Source organism: Panthera onca, chromosome B4 (genome assembly GCF_046562875.1).
Source record: "Panthera onca isolate mPanOnc1 chromosome B4, mPanOnc1 haplotype 2, whole genome shotgun sequence".
In the NCBI taxonomy this organism is placed as follows: domain Eukaryota; kingdom Metazoa; phylum Chordata; class Mammalia; order Carnivora; family Felidae; genus Panthera; species Panthera onca.
Window position 1 is genome coordinate 119,744,469 of NC_138345.1, and position 22,254 is coordinate 119,766,722.

At 36.0% G+C, this 22,254-nt stretch overlaps 1 protein-coding gene across 13 annotated transcripts in view; it reads right to left on the reverse strand.

The window, feature by feature from the left end:
- The window catches only part of ANKS1B (ankyrin repeat and sterile alpha motif domain containing 1B), a 1,079,287-nt gene that overhangs the window by 669,517 nt on the left and 387,516 nt on the right, over nucleotides 1-22,254 (reverse strand). For all 13 annotated transcript variants that reach the window (XM_060656669.3, XM_060656668.3, XM_060656666.3 and 10 more), the window contains exon 10: nucleotides 3,430-3,595. In XM_060656669.3, coding sequence (XP_060512652.3) covers nucleotides 3,430-3,595 — 166 coding nt within the window. The remainder of the gene's footprint in view (nucleotides 1-3,429; nucleotides 3,596-22,254) is intronic.

The window sequence follows — 22,254 nt, forward strand, 5'->3', positions numbered from 1 at the left end:
TTTTCATCTCTCTGTGCAACATTCTATAAAACTTCTTCTGCCCTAATTTCCAGCTCACTAAATCTCCCTTCAGCTGAATCTAATCTGATGTTCCACTTATCCAATGAGTTTGAAATCTGAGGTAGTTTGTGTGTGTGTGTGTGTGTGTGTGTGTGTGTGTGTGTGCGCACGTGTATGTGTGTTTATAGTAGCATGGTCATTTTTCAGCCTGCACCTGATAATTGCAATATTTGAAGTCTTTTCACATGTGGATCTCTTATTTCTTGTTTTTGTGATTCTGGTTTCAAGGTTTCTTTCCTTAGACTATTGTACACTGCGAATATTAATCAGAAAAGTATTTGGGGCCTATAAAAAGAGCACATTCCTCTTTAGAGGCAGAGAGAGAATCCCAGGAGGGGTAGTGGGAGAGAGAAAGGGGGAGAGGGAGAGGGAGAGGGAGAGGGAGAGGGAGAGGGAGAGGAGCAGGGCTCACCCAATGTGGGGCAGGAGCTCAATGAGGGTATTACTTTAAATTAAATTCATGGGTTGACAGTTTTTGGACCATTTAGGTGATAGAAATTTGTGGTACAAATTTGTGTGAGGACCAGTGTGTTGGTAATAACACCTCAGGAATTTCCCTCTTTGTTCTTCTCACAACAAATCATCTTTCTTTGGGGTGGGGGTTATGGGACAAGTTTATTTCTGATTACTGTGAGGTATAGCCCCTGGAGTCCCAGCTCTATGGAGGAAGATTTTCCTATTAGGGTCTCCATGCTGGACAGGCACAGAGATTTTTTTTCTCTACATAAACCTTGAGGTTTATGAGGCATTAAGCACCAGGATTCAACAGCAGGTTCAGAAAATTCCCTCAGTACAAAATAGCTTTAGTAATCCACTGGTTTCCCACCTTCACGAATGTTTTGGTCTGATTATATCTTACTAACCTACTGACCCCAAAAAGTTTCCTAATTTATACGTTATTCAATTTTTATAATTTTCCTGTTACCTTTTTTGTGCTTTTAAGTTTTTCTTTTCTGTATTTTTAGCTAGCATATTTAATTGTTTTTACCAGGAGAAGCCTAATCAGCCTTGTTACCTGGGTCAATGTCTTTTTCATCCCTGTATCCTCAGCATAGAGAACACTGCTTGGCACATGAAGGAACTCAATTAGTTTTTGATTGTTTAATTAATAAATCCCTGTCTTCTTTGACTCTTTCATTCCTGCCTCCACCACCCACAACACATCTGTATTTTCTGTGCCCTAATTAAAGCTCTTTTACATTTTATACATGTATGCCTTCTATTTTTCTGTATTTACTGAGCTTTGCCCTGACCTCCCCAGTATTTCCTGGTTACCTCTCCTATGGAAGAGTTTTCATTCTTTTTTTTTTTTAACATTTATTTATTTTTGAGAAAGAGAGACAGAGTAGGAGCAGGAGAGGGGCAGAGAGAGAGGGAGTCACAGAATCTGAAGCAGGCTCCAGGCTTTGAGATGTCAGCACAGAGCCCAATGTGGGGCTTGAACTCACGAACCACGAGATCATGACCTGAGCCAAAGTTGGTCGCTTAACCAACTGAGTCACCCAGGAGCCCCTGGAACAGTTTTCATTCTTGTCAACTGCCATAGTTTGGGATCAGCACTGACTTCACTTTTTGTGACTACTTCTGATAACTCACTATTCCACTTTTATCAAATATCTGCTGCTTTTCTGAAGATTATGCTATCCTATTATAACATTCTTTTTCTGATTTTGTTGCTACCATATGTGAACTTCCAGTCATACCTCCACATTTCTTGAGAATTTCAGCATGTGGTTCACAATTTCAACTATACTTCATCCCCCAATATAAAGTATAACATAGTATTTAAAAGCACAGGTTGGACAACCAAATCCAAGTCCAAGATCTATCCCTTATTAACAAAGAACTCTGGGAAGTTACCTAATATTTCAGTGTTACAGTTTCTTCATTTGTAAAATGGTAATAATGATATTATTACTTGCTAGCATTGTAACAATTACATGCAATAAGGCATATAAAGTACTTAGAACAGTATCTGGCACTTAGTAAATGCTGAATAAATTTGAACTATTTTCATTATTATGCTCTTACCTCATCCTAAAAATCCTCCTTCTGCATGCTTATGACTCATACAACATCCTTTGTCTCAATGCTTTCTCATTTGTCCACTTCTATAAAATTTCTCAGTTATTATCTAAAATGGCACCTCTCAATTTTACTTTAATCCTTCTCAAGATCTACCTCTTCTTTTCAGCCAATGACTTTTTATCTTAATCCAGAAATGTAATCCATTTGGAAATACATAGTTCAGAATTTCTCTATATTCGTAACAATGCTCTATCTTCTCTCTGGGGGAAGTAATGTCTGGGTCTTCTCTACCCATTGTGTTCTTTCTTCTTAGTTTTTATCTTTAATCTCTCTACCAGCAAATTCCTTTAACCTCTGAACTTGACCAAGGCTTACTTATTCTAAAATAAACTAGATATTTCTCCCTTGCACCTCTTTTTTCTCATGTTACTATCCTATCTCTTCTTCTAATCTTCTTGAAAGGGTAATCTGTACTCTTCCATTTTCCAGTGTCTCACTGTTAACTTCCAGAAATCTGAAAATTTTATTTCATCACTGATAAAACTTACTTTGCAAAATTAAGCAGCAATTGGATTGTCAAACCAAAAATCCCTCTATTAAGTTTCTCTTACAACTTCTTTGCAGCATTGAATATATTGACCACCCACTTGAAACATTCCTCCATCATAGAGTTCATGTTACTATCTTGCATTCTTTCTTAGAGGCGGTGGTGAAGTAACAGAGGTATAATGATAGTCAAATACTCATGTTCAAGAAAGGCCCCCTTATGTATTGATCTTAAATAAGACACTTAGCTCCAATTTCCTTATCAGTAAAATGGGCATAATATTTACTTAACTTGTACACTAATTGATAATGAAAATAAATAAAATAATGGATCTGAAAATAGCATGAAAGATATAAAATATACAAAGTACCTGAGTACATTTCAATAAACAGAAAACAGGATGCAGAAAAGTATATTAAAAGACTTGCTACCAAATCTGCTATGAAGTTCTAAAGGACCTCAAGGTTTTCTTTTCTTAAAGAACCCCAAGTTTTGCATCTGACCTAAAAGGTTTTTCACTTTTGCAAGGTTTCAAAGTGCCTTCACCAAGGCAGTACCACTCTTGTCAGGAAGTTAAGAGATATTGTATCAAAAACTGACTTACTGGGACTCACTTCAAAATGCAAAAAATGATTAGTGTGACTATACTGGGGCACTTTCATGTTTAAAATATTGTGGAAAATCAAAATATTAATGATGCCTCTTCACACACACAAGCATGCAAACTGAATTGGTCCAATGTAAGAAATATTACCCGTTCTACAAAAAATTAATATTAGAAAAGGAAATATTACCAGTTCTTGGAGAAGGGGCCCTTGCAATTTCTAAGGAGCAAGGTTTCTTTGTAACTGCTATGTCCGTTAGATCACATAGAAAGTTCTCATTTTCTGAAGGAAATGTATCGAGAGAAGCAGATGGTACAATTTCCATAGTGTAATTCCTCTTCTTTGGATAGGACTCCTGAAAGGAAGGAGAAAAAATAAAAATAGCTTTGTGATAAAGACACAGCTTGTTTGATTTATAAAAACTAGAAAAGATAATCAGATTCATCAGTTCTTCCAAAACTGATTAAGAGATGCTGATTCATCTGTTTGAATAAGTTATATCATCATGTAACCCCAATATTATCAGTGATCTTTTTCGAAGAGTCCTAACAGTTCGGTTCCCCTGAATTTATCACTGACATACTAAAGTTCATGATCCTTTGTCATGATCTCTTTTTGTAGTATATGGCTATTTTCTAGTTGTGGCATAAACTGTCGTTTAATCAACAGTTATTCCCAAGACTCTACTCCCTTGCCAGCTTCCTAGGGATAGCCAGCCATGTGACTCAATTTTGGCCAGTTAGATAAAAGGGAGACTTCTGGAAAAATATTTTTCCCCAGAGAAAGAAACATGTAATGGGGCTCTTTCAGAGCCTTAGCCACCCTCAGTTTCCTCTCTCTGGATGCAGTTTTGATGTCTGCACACAGGACAGGCATGTTGTGACCATAAGGTAATAACCTTAAGATCAAAAAGGTAATAGGCTAAGAATGGCAAGAGAAGGATAAAACAAGCCTAGGACCTTGATGTTATCACTGAGCTACTGAAAGAGCCCCAGGACTGAAAGAGCCCAGGACTGGTTAGTTACTACAGACTTCTTAAGTAAAAAAGTCCTTGTTGTTTGAGCCATTGCTAATAGGGGTTTTATTTTATTTTATTTTTTTTTTGTCATTTCAGGTTAGGATAAAATGAAGGTCCAATTCTATACTACTGATTCTTTTAAGCATTCTAAAAATAGGAATTCATTTCATTTCACAAGATCTTAATTTCATATACAAGGCATTAATTGGTCAACAGATATTATTTGGCATCTATCACATCTACTTAGGACTATGCTAAGTGCTAGAGATTTTTAATTTTTTTTTTCAACGTTTTTTATTTATTTTTGGGACAGAGAGAGACAGAGCATGAACGGGGGAGGGGCAGAGAGAGAGGGAGACACAGAATCGGAAACAGGCTCCAGGCTCCGAGCCATCAGCCCAGAGCCTGACGCGGGGCTCGAACTCACGGACCGCGAGATGGTGACCTGGCTGAAGTCGGACGCTTAACCGACTGTGCCACCCAGGCGCCCCAAGATTTTTAAAAACTAATAAGGTACAATCCTTGCCCTCAGAAAGTTCACAGTATACTAGAGAAGAAAAACAGATACCTGCATAGTGAATTTCACTATTAATTATGTTTTGTTTTTGATGTTTGTTATTTTTACAAAGCATAGTTCACTATCAAAAGAAAAAGACAAGAAAAAAAATAAACTCATTTTCAAAAAAATCTCCCAAGATATGACCCAAGTTCAGTAAAGATTTAGTATAAGTTCCTATTTTTTTCTATAATGGTATTTACAGTACTGTAGAATAAGTATTCAAGGTCAGTGTAATTGCTTTCAGACCATACCAGACCCTCAGACATCAAAGAATCAATTATGTTCACTCTACTCTATTGAAAGCAGGAAATTGGGAGTAATTTATTTTTAACAACAAAGGGTGACAAAGTAGAAAGTATCCAGGGGAAAGCAATCAAGATGGTATATGATTTGAAAATCATGTCACAGATGAAATGATGAAAGGAACTGTCATGTTCTATCCTGGAGAAGCCTTACAGCAGAATCATAGTTTTCTCAACACATTTGAAAGGCTATCCCTAAAGAGCTCTCCCACAAAGCAAGGGATGGGGAGAAGTTGCTATGGTAGATTATTCCAGAGTTCTTAAAGGCAGAACAAAGACCAACATTTATAAGTCAAAAAGGGCAAATCCGAGTCAAAACAAAAAAAAAAAAAGCTCTATGAATTAATAATATTGCTTATCTTATATTTTTTATTATTATTTTTAATATGAAATTTATTGTCAAGTTGGTTTCCATACAACACCCAGTGCACCAAAAGGTGCCCTCCTCAATACCCATCACCCACCCTCCCCTCCTTCCCACCCCCCATCAACCCTCAGTTTGTTCTCAGTTTTTTAAGAGTCTCTTATGCTTTGGCTCTCTCCCTCTCTAACCTCTCTTTTTTTTCTTTTAAACAAAAATTCACTAATGTAACAATAGCTGAAAATACACTAGAAAGCAACAAAAGAAACTCCTAATTACTGGAAATCTTTAAGTAGAACTATTTATTGATAAAATTATCTATAAAACACATTGTAAAGTGAATATATCAGATGACTGTAAACTCCATGAAGGCTGGAATTTGTTTTGTTCACCACTCTATCCCCAGATTCTAATACAAGTCCTGCCACATAGGGGCAATAAATATTTACTGATCAAATGAACACTCTCTAGTGTCCTTTTTAAAAAATTCTAACTATCAATTAGGGAAATGATTATGCCTTGTTCAGGTATAAATTACTTTGCTCTTCGGTTTGGTTATTATTATCCGTTACTGGTATTGCTTACTGTTTTACATGTCAAAAGCAAAAACTGAGTTTATGATAATAAGATTACAAAGAGTCATGAAAAAAGTCCCTAGCTTAAACCCTAGTTCATCTTAAAATCAAATTAATCAGAACAACCCATTCTTCATGGATTTAGTTAGATTGAAATTTTACTCTGTTTATAAAGAACTATGAATATTTAATGGCCTTGAAAAATGCTCTGTAATTTAACCACACAGAATGCATTACTTTGCTTTCTCCTTAAAAATGAAGTATATTATTTATTAGAGAAATATTAGAAAATATAAAGAAAGAAAAAAATCACATGAAAACACAGCATGCTCAGGAAACTAATAGTAACATTTTGCTGTATATCCTCCCAGACTGCTTCCCTCTGTAAATGTGTGTGTGGACATGTGAGTGTGTGCAAAGGAAAGAAAAAATATTTTAAACAACAATGAAATACACCCTCTTCTGCTTACTAAGAAAGTGCCATTATTTTTCATTAAAGAAGGCACACTCAACAAAATATCTGACTAGTATCCCTCAACAGAGGGGTGGATATGTGATATAATAAAATAATGAGATGAATCTATGTGTGTCCACTACTCAGTTTAGAACATTACCATGAAACCCACGCTTCCTACCTGTGCTCCCCTTTCCAATTTCTCCTCCTCCCTCCCCAACCATGGCTAATATTTGTTCTGAACTTTGTGTTCCTTGAGTTGTTGCTGAAATTTAACTATGTATGTAAGCAGCATTGATAAAGAATAAATTGTTTTGTACTACATGCTTTTGACTTTCATAAGAATAGTATAAAATATTCTTGCTTTTCTATGACTTTTTCAATCAATATAAAGTTTCTGAGTTTCATTTATTTTCAAAGTGGTAACGGAATTCACTGTATAGGTATACAATAATACTTTACAGATTCTCCTGACAGTGGACTTTTAAACATTTCCTAGGTGTTTTATTATTAAGCACAATTTGCTATTAACATTCTGAATGAGTCTTTTTGTACAACTAACCATGGTATGTAGTCATTGGGTAGAGAGTCAAGAACAGACACAAGGTGAGAAAAATTAATGATCAAGAGTTCTACACATACAGGAGTTTACAGCAAGAGGTGATCAGGAGAACCAAGACAGGATATCCTGTAGGTTCTACAGAAATCTTGAGGAGGACACTGCATTTTCCCACCCAAAGTGGGATGAAGGTTCAAGGGATTTTTCACAAGACCTTAATTTCATATACCAGGCATTATTGGTCAACAGATATTAACTGGGAATCTATCATATATACTTAGGACTATGCTAAGTGCTAGAGATTGATATCAAGATATCCTTATATCAAGATATTATCTATAAATATGTATATGTATTATATGTAATGCTTTGTATTCTGATATGTATTTACTTCTAATAATGCATTCTGAACAAGTTTCAATGACAAATATGTGTCTACATGATAAATTTAAGGTTAAGTCTCAGTATACACATGGTCATGATGTATTTTAGTGAATCTTATCATATTGAAATTTTGATGTTTTGATTTTAAGGGAACATTCTTATGCATATACCTGTGTTTAAATATTCAACTATTTCTTTTGAAATAGAATTCCTGTAACAATAGGTATATACCATATGCTTACATTTAATTGAATCTGTTTCTGGACTTTCTAATTGGTTCCATATGTCAATCTATTCTAGTACCAAAATCACACTGTTTTGATTACTGAAACCTTAAAATTAATCTTACTATCTGGTAGGATAAGTCTCCCCTCATGTTCATCTCTGTCAAAACATTCACAATTATCCTCATGTTTATTTTTAAAGAACAATCTTTAAACATTTTGTCAACTTCTCCTCAAATCATTCCCTCTCCTTTGTTTCCTGTCAGTAAATTGTACTGCCATACACCAGCCACTCTAACAATTTGGGGGCTGTTCTTCCATCCTCATTCTTCCTCAATGCTATACCCAGTCAATCCCCAAGTCCCTTACTTCATCATTGAATAATACCTCAAACACTTTCATTTCTCTCCATTCCTGCTACCACCCTAGGTCCAGGTCACCACTGTATCTCACTTGAACTGCTATAACAACTTCTTAACTAGTCTCCTTGCCTTCTCTGTTCCTCTTCCAATTCACTTTCAAACACTAGCATAAGGTTATGCTAGTAAATTATGTCAAAATCAACTCATTTACTTTCATCATAACTTTTAGAGAGAACATAAAATGCTCTAGTCATAATACATGTTGATTCTTTTTAAATATTTAACATGGCTTTTCATGATATCTCAGAGTTTCTATACTAAATGACTTCATTAGATGCATTAATGATCCAGATAGCATGCTAAATGAAATAACTAGATCTGGGAGAATAAACCAGAGGTTAAACATAATCCCATTAATCTATAAGATAAGTGAGGTTAATTTCTAAAGACATGCTTGTCTATCACCTAGCAAAATACCATATTCATGTTAGGACTCTGTCAATACATACTAAAAATGAATATATAAAATAATTAATATTTTAGTTAGTATTTTAAGGCCCACATCCTCCACTGGAATTAAAAAACCATAGAGGCAAGGACTATGACCATGATTTTCATATAGTATGCACTTAATAAATATATGTTGAATTAATGAAATCTGAAACAATGTCATTCAGAAACTATCATAGATGCAAATCACTGTAAGAATAGCAATTTATACTTGTTTTATAGTCTGCAAAGTGAATAGTACTTCATTTGCCCAGATGATTCTTATTAGCCCTCACACCAGCCTACCAATGTTATTAGTATCTCCACCCAAAAAATAAGGCTTGGAATTCCTCAGTGACTTCTTCAATATTCAGCATCTGGTTAATGGAAGTTTCAGGGCTCCAGTTAAGGTCTTGTGACAGCTATTTTAGTGTTCATATTATTGTATCACAGATTTAAAAAAGGACTATGACAAGATCTTTATTGTCAGAACTAAGGGAAAGAAAAAACCTCCATATGTTATTAGGTAGTATGTAGCCTTGACAACTTCCTAACCTTTGCAAGCCTTTTTCCTTACAGTGGGAAGCCTGGACTTTGATATACAAGCTAATTATCAACATACTTTTGATGATAAATCCTGGTGATGGACTAGATGAATTAAAAAAATTGGCCCTACAATTTGTGACTCACCTTCAAGGCTCCATTGTAGTTAATTTAGCATAATTGGGCTCCAATTTGGTTAGCAGTTTTTGTTTTTTTTCTTGATATTTAGCCTCTAATTATATTCTAATGCCTGGTTGCAGGATCCCAGACTTGTTTCTGTGCTTGTTTCTTGTTTCTGTTTTTGTTTTTTTTAAATAAGAGTAGCATACCTAGGATTGTGTTCTCTATCTTGGTGTTTGCCAGCTGTCTCTTGAGGGACTAAAAATGCTCTGTCCCTGAATCCTGAACAGGCCCCTAAAGCCCTGAGTGTCTGACTTGACAGCTCCTGAGGAAATGTCTGGCTTCCATGTTTAGTCTACTTAGTCAGCTTCAGTGTACCTGCTATAGTTGATTGTGCAATGTGTGGACCCAACAATACTTCTTCAAAAAGATGCATACTATAAGCATTGACTAAATTAATAGAACATATGATCCCCCCCAAAATAAACAGGAGTAATAAAATGCCTAAATAATATGCTTTCATGTGTTGCTCACACTGTGCTCCCAAAAGTTTTAAAATTCCAGTGGTAAGCTAAATCTAACAAGTCAAATTTATTAGTGATTAAATATAAAGTCTTTTGGTTTAGCACATATATTAGTTATAAAAATTTAGCTTGAGGGTGTATAGATAAGCAATACCATGAAAAAAGTAATTAGGAGGTACAGCTGACAGTATGAATGACAATTTAATATACTCAAGAGATAATGTGACATTGACTGATTTAATACAAGTTTGATATTCAGAGTAGCAATTGTGACAGCCCTTCCTTCATCTGTGCTAATTAGAATTGGGAATTAACCTGTTTAGTAATTTCATAAAAGACAGGCTAACTGCATCATGTTGACCATCCTTATTAGGTGGTGCAGATTTTATTCATTAAAAGGATTAAGGGATACTTGACTTTATGACTTATGAAGAACCTTAGCAACAACTTGGGACCCAGATATAGGCACAATTGTTTCTCGAATGCACCAATCATGTGATTTTTTATCAGAAATAAGGCTACCCAGAGTGCCTGGGTGGCTCATTCAGTTGAGCGTCTGACTCTTAATTTCTTGATTTTTGGCTCAGGTCATGATCCTAGCATCATGGAATTGAGCCCAGCATCAGGCTCTGCACTGAGCGTGGAGAGATTCTCCCTCTCCGTCTCTGTCTCTCTCTCTCCTTCTGTCCCTCTCCCCTGATCTCTCTCTCTCTCTCTCTCTAAAGGAAAAGAAAAGGGAAAGAAAAGAAAAGAGAAAAGAAAAAAGAGAAGGGAAAGGAAGGGAAAGGAAAGGAAGGAAAAGAAAAGAAAAAAAAAGGAAAGAAAAGAAAAGAAAAGAAAAAAGAAAAGAAAAGAGAAAAAAGAAAGAAAAGAGGAAAGAAAGAAGGCTACCTTAGGTGCTTTTCTAGATTACTTTGGCACAGCATCTTTGTGAATGTGATTCTATTCTTAACCACATGGAGGAAATGGAAGCAGCTTAACCAACACTTCAGTGTGACCACACCTGGTGCCCTCAATTTGGTACTGGGGCCTACGTTAGAAAACATGCAAAGACCAAATGCACTGTTTTCTCTAGACGTGGGTAAGAAAACTTTGAGTATCAAACCCATGTCATATGAAAAAAAGATTGAAGATGAAAAGGTACAGGAAAACATTTATCACAAGTATTTGAAAAGAAGAGTGATTAGAATTGTTCTCTATCACTGAGAGGGTAGAAAGACTATAGATGGACAGATGGTAACAAGGACACAGATTTCAGCTCAGGATGGGCTTTCTAACAATTAATGCTTCCCAGTATGAAACTGGCTGCTGAGTTCTGCTACTGGAAGTCTTCAAGCCTACACTGATCAACACAAGACGTCTCTTGAGAATAGAAAATGGCGATTTGACTTAGATGAGTTTTAAGATATTAGGTAAATAAGATGATGAGAATAGAAGTGTTGGCTTAGTATTATGATAAGCTACCTGCATACTTTTACTGCTTTCTGAATCCTTTTTCTAATAATGAGAGCAGTAATACTAACACAAGGGAGTGCGGGTTTATGGCTCTTTCAAAGTTAGAGATGACTCACAATCCCAAATGACTCAAAGTAGGCAAAAGCTTTTGGAAGTGGTCTTAACTGTTCTGACATGTCTCACAATTATCAAGAAAATTATCCCTTAGAGACTTACAATGACATTCAAATATGGAAGACTACAATATAAATATGGAATAATAAGAAAATAATAATGAGAATCTTTGGGTAGGAGGGAAGAATGAGTGACAGCAGGACAGCCCTAGGAAAAGGAGCATTGATAATTGTGGTAGGCACTATAATGGCCCCTCAAAGATAGTCACATCCTAATCCCTGAAACCTGTGAATATATTATGTTACATGGCAAAAGGGACTTTGCAGATGTGATTAAGTTAAGAAACTTGAGATGGAGAGATCATCCTGCATTATTATAGTCATTGTAAAGAGAAAAGAGTCAGTGTCAGAGTGATGCAATGTGTTAGACTTGCCTAGCCATTACTGGCTTTGAAAGTGGAAGGCAGCCATGAGTCAAGGAATGGGCGAACTTACAGAAACTAGAAAAAGCAAGAAAATACATTCTCCCTTAGAGTCTCTAGAAAGAAATGCAGTCTTACCAACACCTTGAATTTAGCCCAGTGGGCACCATCTTGGACTACCAGAAGTGTAAAATAATAAATTTGTGTGCTTTTTTAAGCCGCTAAGTTTATTGTAATTTGTTATTGCAGCAATGGAAAACTGATAGAATAACCTAGCAGAAGGCATCTCAAAGGAGGCAACAGAAACTATTAAGGATCGAGAGAGATACATTAAAAGTAAAATCCAATGGAAAAATACTCCTTGTTATATTATGATATGATTCAATATTTTAACAAGTGATTCTTTCACTTTCACTTCATCTTACATGTGATGCAGTAATATTGCAATAGAGTTTTCCTCCTACTGCATCTTGGATCTTGACAAGTAATCCTACAGTAAATCTGGAAAAATAAATGTGTGACAATAGCCAGGTATCAATTTGAAAAGAGAAAAGTAATGGAGGGGGTGGAGATAAGCCTTTAGCAGATACTTAAATAAATTACAAATGGTTCTGGTACAATAATTGAAAGGCAAGAAAGGAGAGAATTTTAAAAAACAAAGCTCCAATACTTGTGAAAATTTATTTTATTATGTTACAAAGATGTTATTTCAAATCAGCAAGAAAAAAATGGATTATTTAATAATTGCCAGTGAGATAACTGACAAGTCATTAGAAAAGAAATAATAAAGCTGGATATTTCATTCCTTATAACAAAATAAACTCCAGATAAGTATTTAAATAATAAGTAAATACCCTTATAATAATAAGCTTAAAATAGGAATGAACTTTGAACAGGAGCTATAACCAGACATACAACCAGAGCTGTAGAGAACAACATTGATGAATCTGAGTACATGCAAATAACTTTCTATTAAGCCACTAAAATATAAAAACAATTAAGATACAAATGATAGATTTGGAAAATTTTTTGACACATATGACAAAGAGCTAATATCTTTATTATATAAAGAGAGTTACAAATCGAGATGAAAGAGATCATCAACCTAGGGAAAAGTGGACAAAGGATAAGAGTAGTTGAGAAACAGCTAGAAATTTCTTATATGAAAAGAGCTTGATCTAATTTATAATTAAATATATATAAATTAAAGTAACACAGGGTATACCATTCTTGATCAAATTGCTATAGATAATACACAGTGTTAATGAGGGTTTGGAAAAATGGGTACTGTTAGTTGAAGTTTGTATTGGTTTAAAACCTCTTTCCAGCTAATTTGTCAATTGTTACAGGAGACCTTTAGAAAGCAAATCTTTAGATTGCATCAGCTTTTGGACTTTTGCCATGTTGAAATTTTTCTTCCTTTGCCTGGAAACAGATGGGATTGATAAACTGCCATTATTATTCCTAAAGCACGATGTTATAAGGCACTATTTATATGAATTGCATAACTATCACTTATACTTTCTAAAAAATTATGTACATTTGCTACTTTTTATCTATCAAATAATGAAGTGTGTGTGTGTGTGTGTGTGTGTGTGTGTGTGTGTGTGTGTAGGGGGGTATGTAGAGGGAACCCTGTCTCCTATGAAGCCTCTCTCATGAATGAAAAAAGTTGTAATCAAAAGCAATCATTTGAGTTGTAAATGGTTGTCAGGATGTCAGGATAATGTTCCCCTTTGGAAAGTGTTATCAGTTAATGTCCATGTATATCTATTCTTAGTTAAGACTCTCTTGATCAGTCACTTCAAAGTTGAAGGTGCTGAGGAGAGGAGCCAAGGTGGCAGAACAGTATGGAAGTTTTGTGTGTGTCTCACGTCCTTGAAATACAGCCAGACCAACACTAAACCATCCTACACACCTAGAAAACTGATTGGAGGATTAACACAACAATCTGCACAACCTGAACCGCAGAATTGAGCAGGTACATGATGCAGAGAGGTGAACTTGGGGAGCGAGAAGGCGCAGGAAGGGAGGTGCTTTTGCGAATGGAGAGAGGACAGAGACTGGGGGGGGGGGGGATACGGGAAAAGCACCCCTCCCCAAAAGCAGCTGGAGAGAAAATGGAAAATTGGATACAGCCACAGGGACTAAACTAAAAAGGGAGAAAGGAGAGGGTTTAAATTCCATTAAGACTGTACACAAGGGGAGCACAAAGGCTGCAACTCTGCAGCTCAATAACTGGCAGTGCTCTGGTGGGAAAGGGGAATCCCCAGGAACAGACTGGGGTCCGGGAGGTTCTCAGGTCACATGGGGAAAAGCGGTTCCACTGCTGGAAGGACACCTGGCAGAAACTATTGAAGCCACCCAGTCCCAGCCTACCCCAGAAGGCGGCCACATTCGCTGGTGCTGGGGCAAGGTTGTTAAGGGTGAAGCCTGGAGCCGATGTGTGTTGTGATTTTCCATAATCCCTGCAACGCTGCTGCTACACTGTCTTACAAACATTTTCTGGGACGGACTGGCACCCGGTCGCAGTCTCGGGGCACCGGCGACAACAGGGTCCATTGGGCATTCCTGGGTGCAGCCAATATTCGGCCATTGCTCAGTGAGACCCTCCCACAGAGGGCTGGAGCGGGTCAAAGCCACAGTCCTTTGGACATAAGGGGCTGGGGAAAACAGCCGCATCTGAGACAAAACTTGGGAGAGAGGTACTACCTGGGGCCTGGTCACGGAGAGTGAAAAAGCAGGGAGTGGGTGAGAGCTGAAGACAGAGGATGGGTGCGTGATTGCTGATCAGGGAGAACAGACTGGGTAGCTTGGTGGCGCCATTTTCACCACTCCCGCACATGTGCATACACACCTATGAGCTCCATAACAATCCACCCCAGTAGGCTAGCAACACCATCTAGTGGAGAGCAGAGCTGTTACCCCACCCAACTGGACCAACTTCACTCTTCAAGAACACAAGTCTCACCGCTGACTTAATTTATGGACTATAAAGAGGTACATAGACTGACTTCTAGGGGAAAACGAAGCAATTTCAGTCCTACTGCAATCTGTTAGCAGGTTCATCTATTCAATTTTCTTTCTTTTTTTTTCTCTTTTTCTCTTTTACAATTCTTTTCTTTTTCTTGAATATAGAAAAAAATTCATTTTTATTTTCAATTATTATTAAAAATAACTTTCTTTAATTTTTATTACTATATTTTTTACTTTTGTGTAAATTTTTTCAAATTCTACTTTACTTCCATCATTTTATTTTAGTCTACTTCAGTGTATTCACCTTTTCAAATTTTCAAACAATTTCCTTTCTTTTTCTTTTTTCTCTTTTTCATTTCTTTTCTTTCTCTTGAATTCAGAAAGAGAAAGACTTCATTTTTATTTTCAATTTCTATTAAAAAATATTCTTTTTTTTTTTTTAATTTTTTTTTAACGTTTATTTATTTTGGAGACAGAGAGAGACACAGCATGAACGGGGGAGGGGCAGAGAGAGAGGGAGACACAGAATCGGAAGCAAGTTCCAGGCTCTGAGCCATCAGCCCAGAGCCCGATGCGGGGCTCGAACTCGCGGACCGCGAGATCGTGACCTGAGCTGAAGTCGGACGCTTAACCGACTGAGCCACCCAGGCGCCCAAAAAAATATTCTTATTTAATTATCATTACTGTATTTTTGCTTTTATGTAAATTTTTTCAAATTCTATTTTACTTCCATCATTTTATTTTAGTCTACTACAATGTATTCACTTTTTCAAATTTTCACTTGATTTCTTTTTTTTTTATCTTTCTTCTCTTTTTCATTTCTTTTCTTTTTTCTTAAATACAGAAAACTAAAAAATTCATATTTATTTTTAATTTTATTAAAAATATTTTTCTTTAATCTTTTTCTACTATATTCTTTACTTTTGTGTATATATTTTCAAATTCTATTTTACCCCCATCATCTCATTTTAGTCTACTTCAGTGTATTCATTTTTTCAAATTCTCAAACGATTTCCTTTTCTCCCCCCGCCCTTTTTTTCCTCTAATCTGTCAAACCACTTTCAACACCCAAACCAAAACACACCTAAGATCTAGCATCATTTATTCAATTTGTGTGTGTGTGATTTTAATTTTAATATTTTTTTTAATTTTAATTTTATTTATTTTCAATTTTTCTACTTCCTTAATTCCTTTTCTTCCTTCAAAATGACAAAACAAAGGAATTCACCCCAAAAGAAAGAGCATGAAGAAACGACAGCCAGGGATTTAACCAACACAGATACAAGCAAAAGGTCTGGACCAGAATTTAGAATCACGATAATAAGAATATTAGCTGGAGTCAAAAATAGATTACAATCCCTTCCTGCAGAGATAAAAGAAGTAAAAAATAGCTAGAATGAAATTAAAAATGCTATAACTGACCTGCAATCACGGATGGATGCAGTGGCAGCAAGGATGGACGAGGCACAACAGAGAATCAGCGATATAGAGGACAAACTTAAAGAGAATAGCGAAGCAGAAAAAAAGAAGGAGATTAAGGCAAAAGAGCACAATTTAAGAATTAAGAATCAGTGACTCATTAAAAAGGAACATTAGAATCATAGGGGTCCCAGAAGAGGAAGAGAGAGAAATAGGGTTATGTGAACAAATCATAGCGGAAAACTTAACTAACCTGGGGAAAGACACAGACATCAAAATCCAGGAAGCACAGAGGACCCCATTTAGATTCGACAAAACCCAACCATCAACAAGGCATATCATAGTCAAATTCACAAAATACTCAGGCAAGGAGAGAATCATGAAAGCAGCAAGGGGAAAAAAAGTCTCTAATATACAAGAGAAGACAGATCAGGTTTGCAGCAGACCTATCCACAGAAATGTGGCAGACCAGAAAGGAGTGGTGGGATATATTCAGTGTGCTGAATCAGAAAAATATGCAGCCAAGTTTTCTTTATCCAGCAAGGCTGTCATTCAAAATAGAAGGACAGATAATAAGTTTCCCAAACAAAAATTAAAGGAGTTTGTGACCACTAAACCAGCCCTGCAAGAAATTTTAAGGGAGACTTTCTGAGGGGAGAAAAGTTGTATATATATATATATATATATATATATATATACACACACACACACACACACACACACACACACACACCAAAATCAACAAAGGATTAGAAAGGACCAGAGGAGAACACCACCAGAAATTCCAACTCCACAAACATCATAATGGCAATAAATTCCTATCTTTCAGTACTCACTGTAAATATCAATGGACTCAATGCTCCAATAAAAAGACATATGGTAACAGAATGGATAAGAAAACAAAATCCATCTATATGCTGTTTACAAGAGACCCACTTTACACCTAAAGACACCTTCAGATTGAAAATAAGGGGATGAAGAACCATCTATCATGCTAATGGTCAACAAAAGAAAGTCAGAGTAGCCATAGTTATATCAGACAATCTAGACTTTAAAATAAAGACTGTATCAAGAGATGCAGAAGGGCATTATATCATAATCAAGGGGTCTATCCACCAAGAAGACCTAACAATTGTAAACATTTATGCACCAAATGTGAGAGCACCAATATATATATAGTAATACATATTATATAGTATATTATATATATATATATATATTATATAGTATATTATAGTATATTATATAGTATAATATATATATTATATAGTATATTATATATATAGTAATATATAATAAGGTAATATAGTAATACCATAATAGTAGGAGACTTCAACAGCCCACTCACAGCAATGGACAGATCATCTAATCAAAAAATCAACAAGAAAACAATGGCTTTGAATGACACACTGGACCAGATGGACTTAACAGATACATTCAGAACATTTCATCCTAAAGCAGCAGAATATACATTCTTCTCCAGTGCACATGGAACGTTCTCCAGAATAGACCATATACTGGGACACAAATCAGCCCTAAGTAAGTACAAAAATATCGAGATCACACCGTGCATATTTTCAGACCATAACGCCATGAAACTCGAAATCAACCACAAGAAAACATTTGGAAAGGTAACAAATACTTGGAGACTGAAGAACATCCTACTAAAGAATGGATGGGCTAACCAAACAGTTAAAGAGGAAATTAAAAAGTATATGGAAGTCAATGAAAATGATAACACCACAACCCAAAACCTCTGGGATGCAGCAAAGGCAGTCATAAGGGGAAAGTAGATAGCAATCCAGGCCTTCTTAAAGAAGGAAGAAAGATCTCAGGTACACAACCTAACCTTACACCTTAATGAGCTGGAAAAAGAACAGCAAATAAAACCCAAAACCAGCAGAAGACAGGAAATAACAAAGATTGGAGCAGAAATTAATGCTATTGAAACCAAAAAAACAGTAGAACAGATCAATGAAACCAGAAGCTGGTTCTTTGAAAGAATTAACAAAATTGATAAACCACTAGACAGTTTGATCAAGAAGAAAAAGGAAAGAACCCAAATAAATAAAATCAAGCATGAAAGGGAGAGATCACAACCAACACAACAGAAATAAAAACAATAATACGGGAATATTATGAGCAATTATATGCCAATAAAATGGGTAATCTGGAAGAAATGGACAAATTCCTATAAATATATACACTACCAAAACTGAAACAGGAAGAAATAGAATATTTGAACAGACCATAATCAGTAAGGAAATCGAATTAGTAATCAAAAATGTGCCAAAAAACAAGAGTCCAGGGACAGATGGCTTTCCAAGAGAATTCTATCAAACATTTAAGGAAGAGTTAACACCTATTCTCTTGAAGCTGTTCCAAAAATTAGAAATGGAAGGAAAACTTCCAAACTCTTTCTATGAAGCCAGCATTACCTTCATTCCAAAACCAGACAAACACCCCACTAAACAGGAGGCCTACAGACCAATTTCCCTGATGAACATGGATGCAAAAATCCTCAACAAGATATTAGACAACCAGATCCAACAATACATTAAAAAAATTATTCACCACAACCAAGTAGGATTTATACCTGGGATGCAGGGCTAGATTAATACCCACAAATCAATGTGATTTATCACATCAATAAAAGAAAGGACAAGAACCATATGATCTTCTTAATAGATGCAGAGAAAGCATTTGACAAAATACAGCATCCTTTCTTGATAAAAACCTTCAAGAAAGGAAGGCTAGAAGGAGCATAAAAGCCATATATGAACGACCCCACGCTAATATCATCCTCAATGGAGAAAAACTGACAGCTTTCCCCCTAAGGTCAGGAACAAGACAGGGATGTCCACTCTCGACACTGTTATTCAACATAGCATTGGAAGTCTTAGCCTCTGCAATCAGATGACACAAAGAGATAAAAGGCATCCAAATTGGCCAGGAGGAGGTCAAACTTTCACTCTTGGCAGATGACATGATACTTTATATGGAAAACCCAAAAGATTCCACCAAAAACTGCTACAATTGATTCATGAATTCAGCAAACTTTTAGGATGTAAAATCAATGCACAGAAATCAGTTGCATTCCTGTATACCAACAATGAAGCGACAGAAAGAGAAATCAAGGAATCAATGCCATTTACAGTTGCACCAAAAACCATAAAATACCTAGGAATAAATCTAACCAAAGAGGCGAAATACCTATATGCTGAAAACTATAGAAAGCTTATGAAAGAAATTGTAGAAGACACAAAAAAATGGAAAAAGATTCCATGCTCCTAGATAGGAAGAACAAATATTGTGAAAATGTCAATACTATCCAAAGAAATCTACATATTCAACACAATCCCTATCAAAATAACACCAGCATTCTTCACAGAGCTAGAACAAATAATCCTAAAATTTGTATGGAACCAGAAAAGACCCCGAATAGCCAAAGCAATCTTGAAAAAGAAAACCAAAGCAGGAGGCATCACAATACCTTCAAAGACTTCAGGCTATACTACAAAGCTGTAATCATCAAGACAGTATGGTGCTGGCACAAGAACAGACACTCAGATCAATGGAACAGAATAGAGAACCCAGAAATGAACCCACAAACATATGGCCAACTAATCTTTGACAAAGTGGGAAAGAATATCCATTGGAATAAAGACAGTCCCTTCAGCAAATGGTGCTGGGAAAACTGGACAGTGACATGCAGAAGAGTGAACCTGGACCACTTTCTTACCCCAGACACAAAAATAAACTCAAAATGGATTAAAGACCTCAATGTAAGACAGGAAGCCATCAAAATCCTTGAGGAGAAAGCAGGCAAAAACCTCTTTGATCTTGCCCGCAGCAACTTCTAACTCAACACGTCTCCAGAGGCAAGGGAAACAAAAGCAAAAATGAACTATTGGGACCTCATCAAAATAAAAACCTCTGCAAAGCGAAGGAAACAATCAGCAAAACTAAAAGGCAACTGACAGAATGGGAGAAGATATTTGCAAATGATATATCAGATAAAGGGTTAGTATCCAAAATCTATAAAGAACATATCAAACTCAACACCCAAAAAACAAATAATCCAGTGAAGAAATGGGCAAGAGACATGAATAGACACTTCTCCAAGGAAGACATCCAGATGGCCAACTGACACATGAAAAAATGCTCAACATCACTCATCATCAGGGAGATACAAATCAAAACCACATTGAGATAGCACCTTACACCTGTCAGAATGGCTAACATTAACAACGCAGGCAACAACAGATGTTGGTGAGGATGTGGAGAAAGAGGATCTCTTTTGCATTGTTGGTGGCAATGCAAGCTAGTGCAGCCACTCTGGAAAACAGTATGGAGGTTCCTCAAAAAACTAAAAATATAACTACCCTAGGACCCAGCAATTGCATTACTAGGGCATTTATCCACGGGATATAGGGGTGCTGTTTTGAAGGGACATATGCACTCCCATGTTTATAGCAGCACTATCAACAATAGCCAAAGTATGGAAAGAGCCCAAATGTCCATCGATGGATGAATGGATAAGGAAAATGTGGTATATATATATATATATATGTATATATATATATATATATATATATATATATATATATATATATATTTATTATTATTATGCTAGGTGAAATTAGTCAGAGAAAGACAAAAATCATATGACTTCACTCATATGAGGACTTTAAGAGACAAAACAGATGAACATAAGGGAAGGGAAATAAAAATAATATAAAAACAGTGAGGGGACAAAACAGAAGAGACTCATAAATATGGAGAACAAACTGAGGGTTGCTGGAGGGGTTTTGGGAGGGGGGATGGACTAAATGGGTAAGGGGCATTAAGGAATCTACTCCTGAAATCATTGTTTCACTATATACTAATTTGTATGTAAATTTTTAAAAATAAAAAATAAAATTAAATAAATAAATAAATAAAGTTGAAGGTGCTGACTAAACATTTGAAACCATAGCAGAAATGTCAACAGAAAAGTGCTGAGAAACCAGTGTGGATACTATCTAAGAATGTCACTTTGGGTATATTATGGGGTAAGTTGTGTCTCCCCAAAATTCATGGGTCAATGTCTTAACCTGCACTACCTCTAAATGTGATCATATTTGGAAATAAAATTGTTGCAGATGCAATTAGTTAAATTAAGATGAAGTCATTAGGGTGAGACCCTCATCCAATGACTGGTGTCCCACTAAAGAAGGGAAATTAAATTTATGTTTATTTATTTACTTTGAGAGAGACAGAGAGCATGAGTGGGGGAGAAGCAGAGAGAAAATCCCAAGCAGGCTTCATGCTAACAGCGCAGGGCATCATGCAGGGCTCCATCTCCATAACCATAAGATCATGACTTGAGCTGAAATCAATAGCCTGATGCTTAACCAACTGAGCCACCCAGGTGCCCCAAAAAGGGAAATTTAGAGACAGACACATACACAGGGAGAACACCATGTGAAGACTGGAGCTGTGCTGCCAACAGCCAAGGAACACCAAAGACTGCCATCAAACCACCAGAAACAAGGGGAATGGCACAGGACAGATTCTCTCATAATACTAAGAAGGAACAAACCCTATTGATATCTTGATCTTGGACTTCTAGCCTCCAGAACTACAAGAAAATGGATTTCTGTTGCTTAAGCCATGCAGGTTGTGGTACTTTGTTATGGCAGCCCTAACAAACTAATACAAGGGTTAAAAAGAATAAACAAAAAGAACTGGTTGAAAAAAAAACTTTTAATTAATACTTTTCAGTGTTCTAAAATTTTTACTCCTTGGAAAATAACAAATGATTAACTAAGGACAAGCAAGGAAAAGAGGATTATCTCTGTTCTTGATAAAATTCCCAAAAGTGTCAAAATTTTACATGCACATGCTCTTTTTGACCCAGGGATTCTAGTTCTAGAAATCTTTCCTACAATTCAACCAATAAATACAAATAAGAATGTACATATAAGGATGTGTACTGAAGTATTGTTTAGAATATTAAAGGACTGGAAACTATTTTTAGATTATCATTAAGAGACTGTTTAATAAATATCATTCATACAGGAGGCAATGTAGTCTAATGCAGAGATCCACAGATTTTAGACTACATAAAATCTACTTAGGCCATTTGTTAATAGTTCAGAGTTCTTACTCTC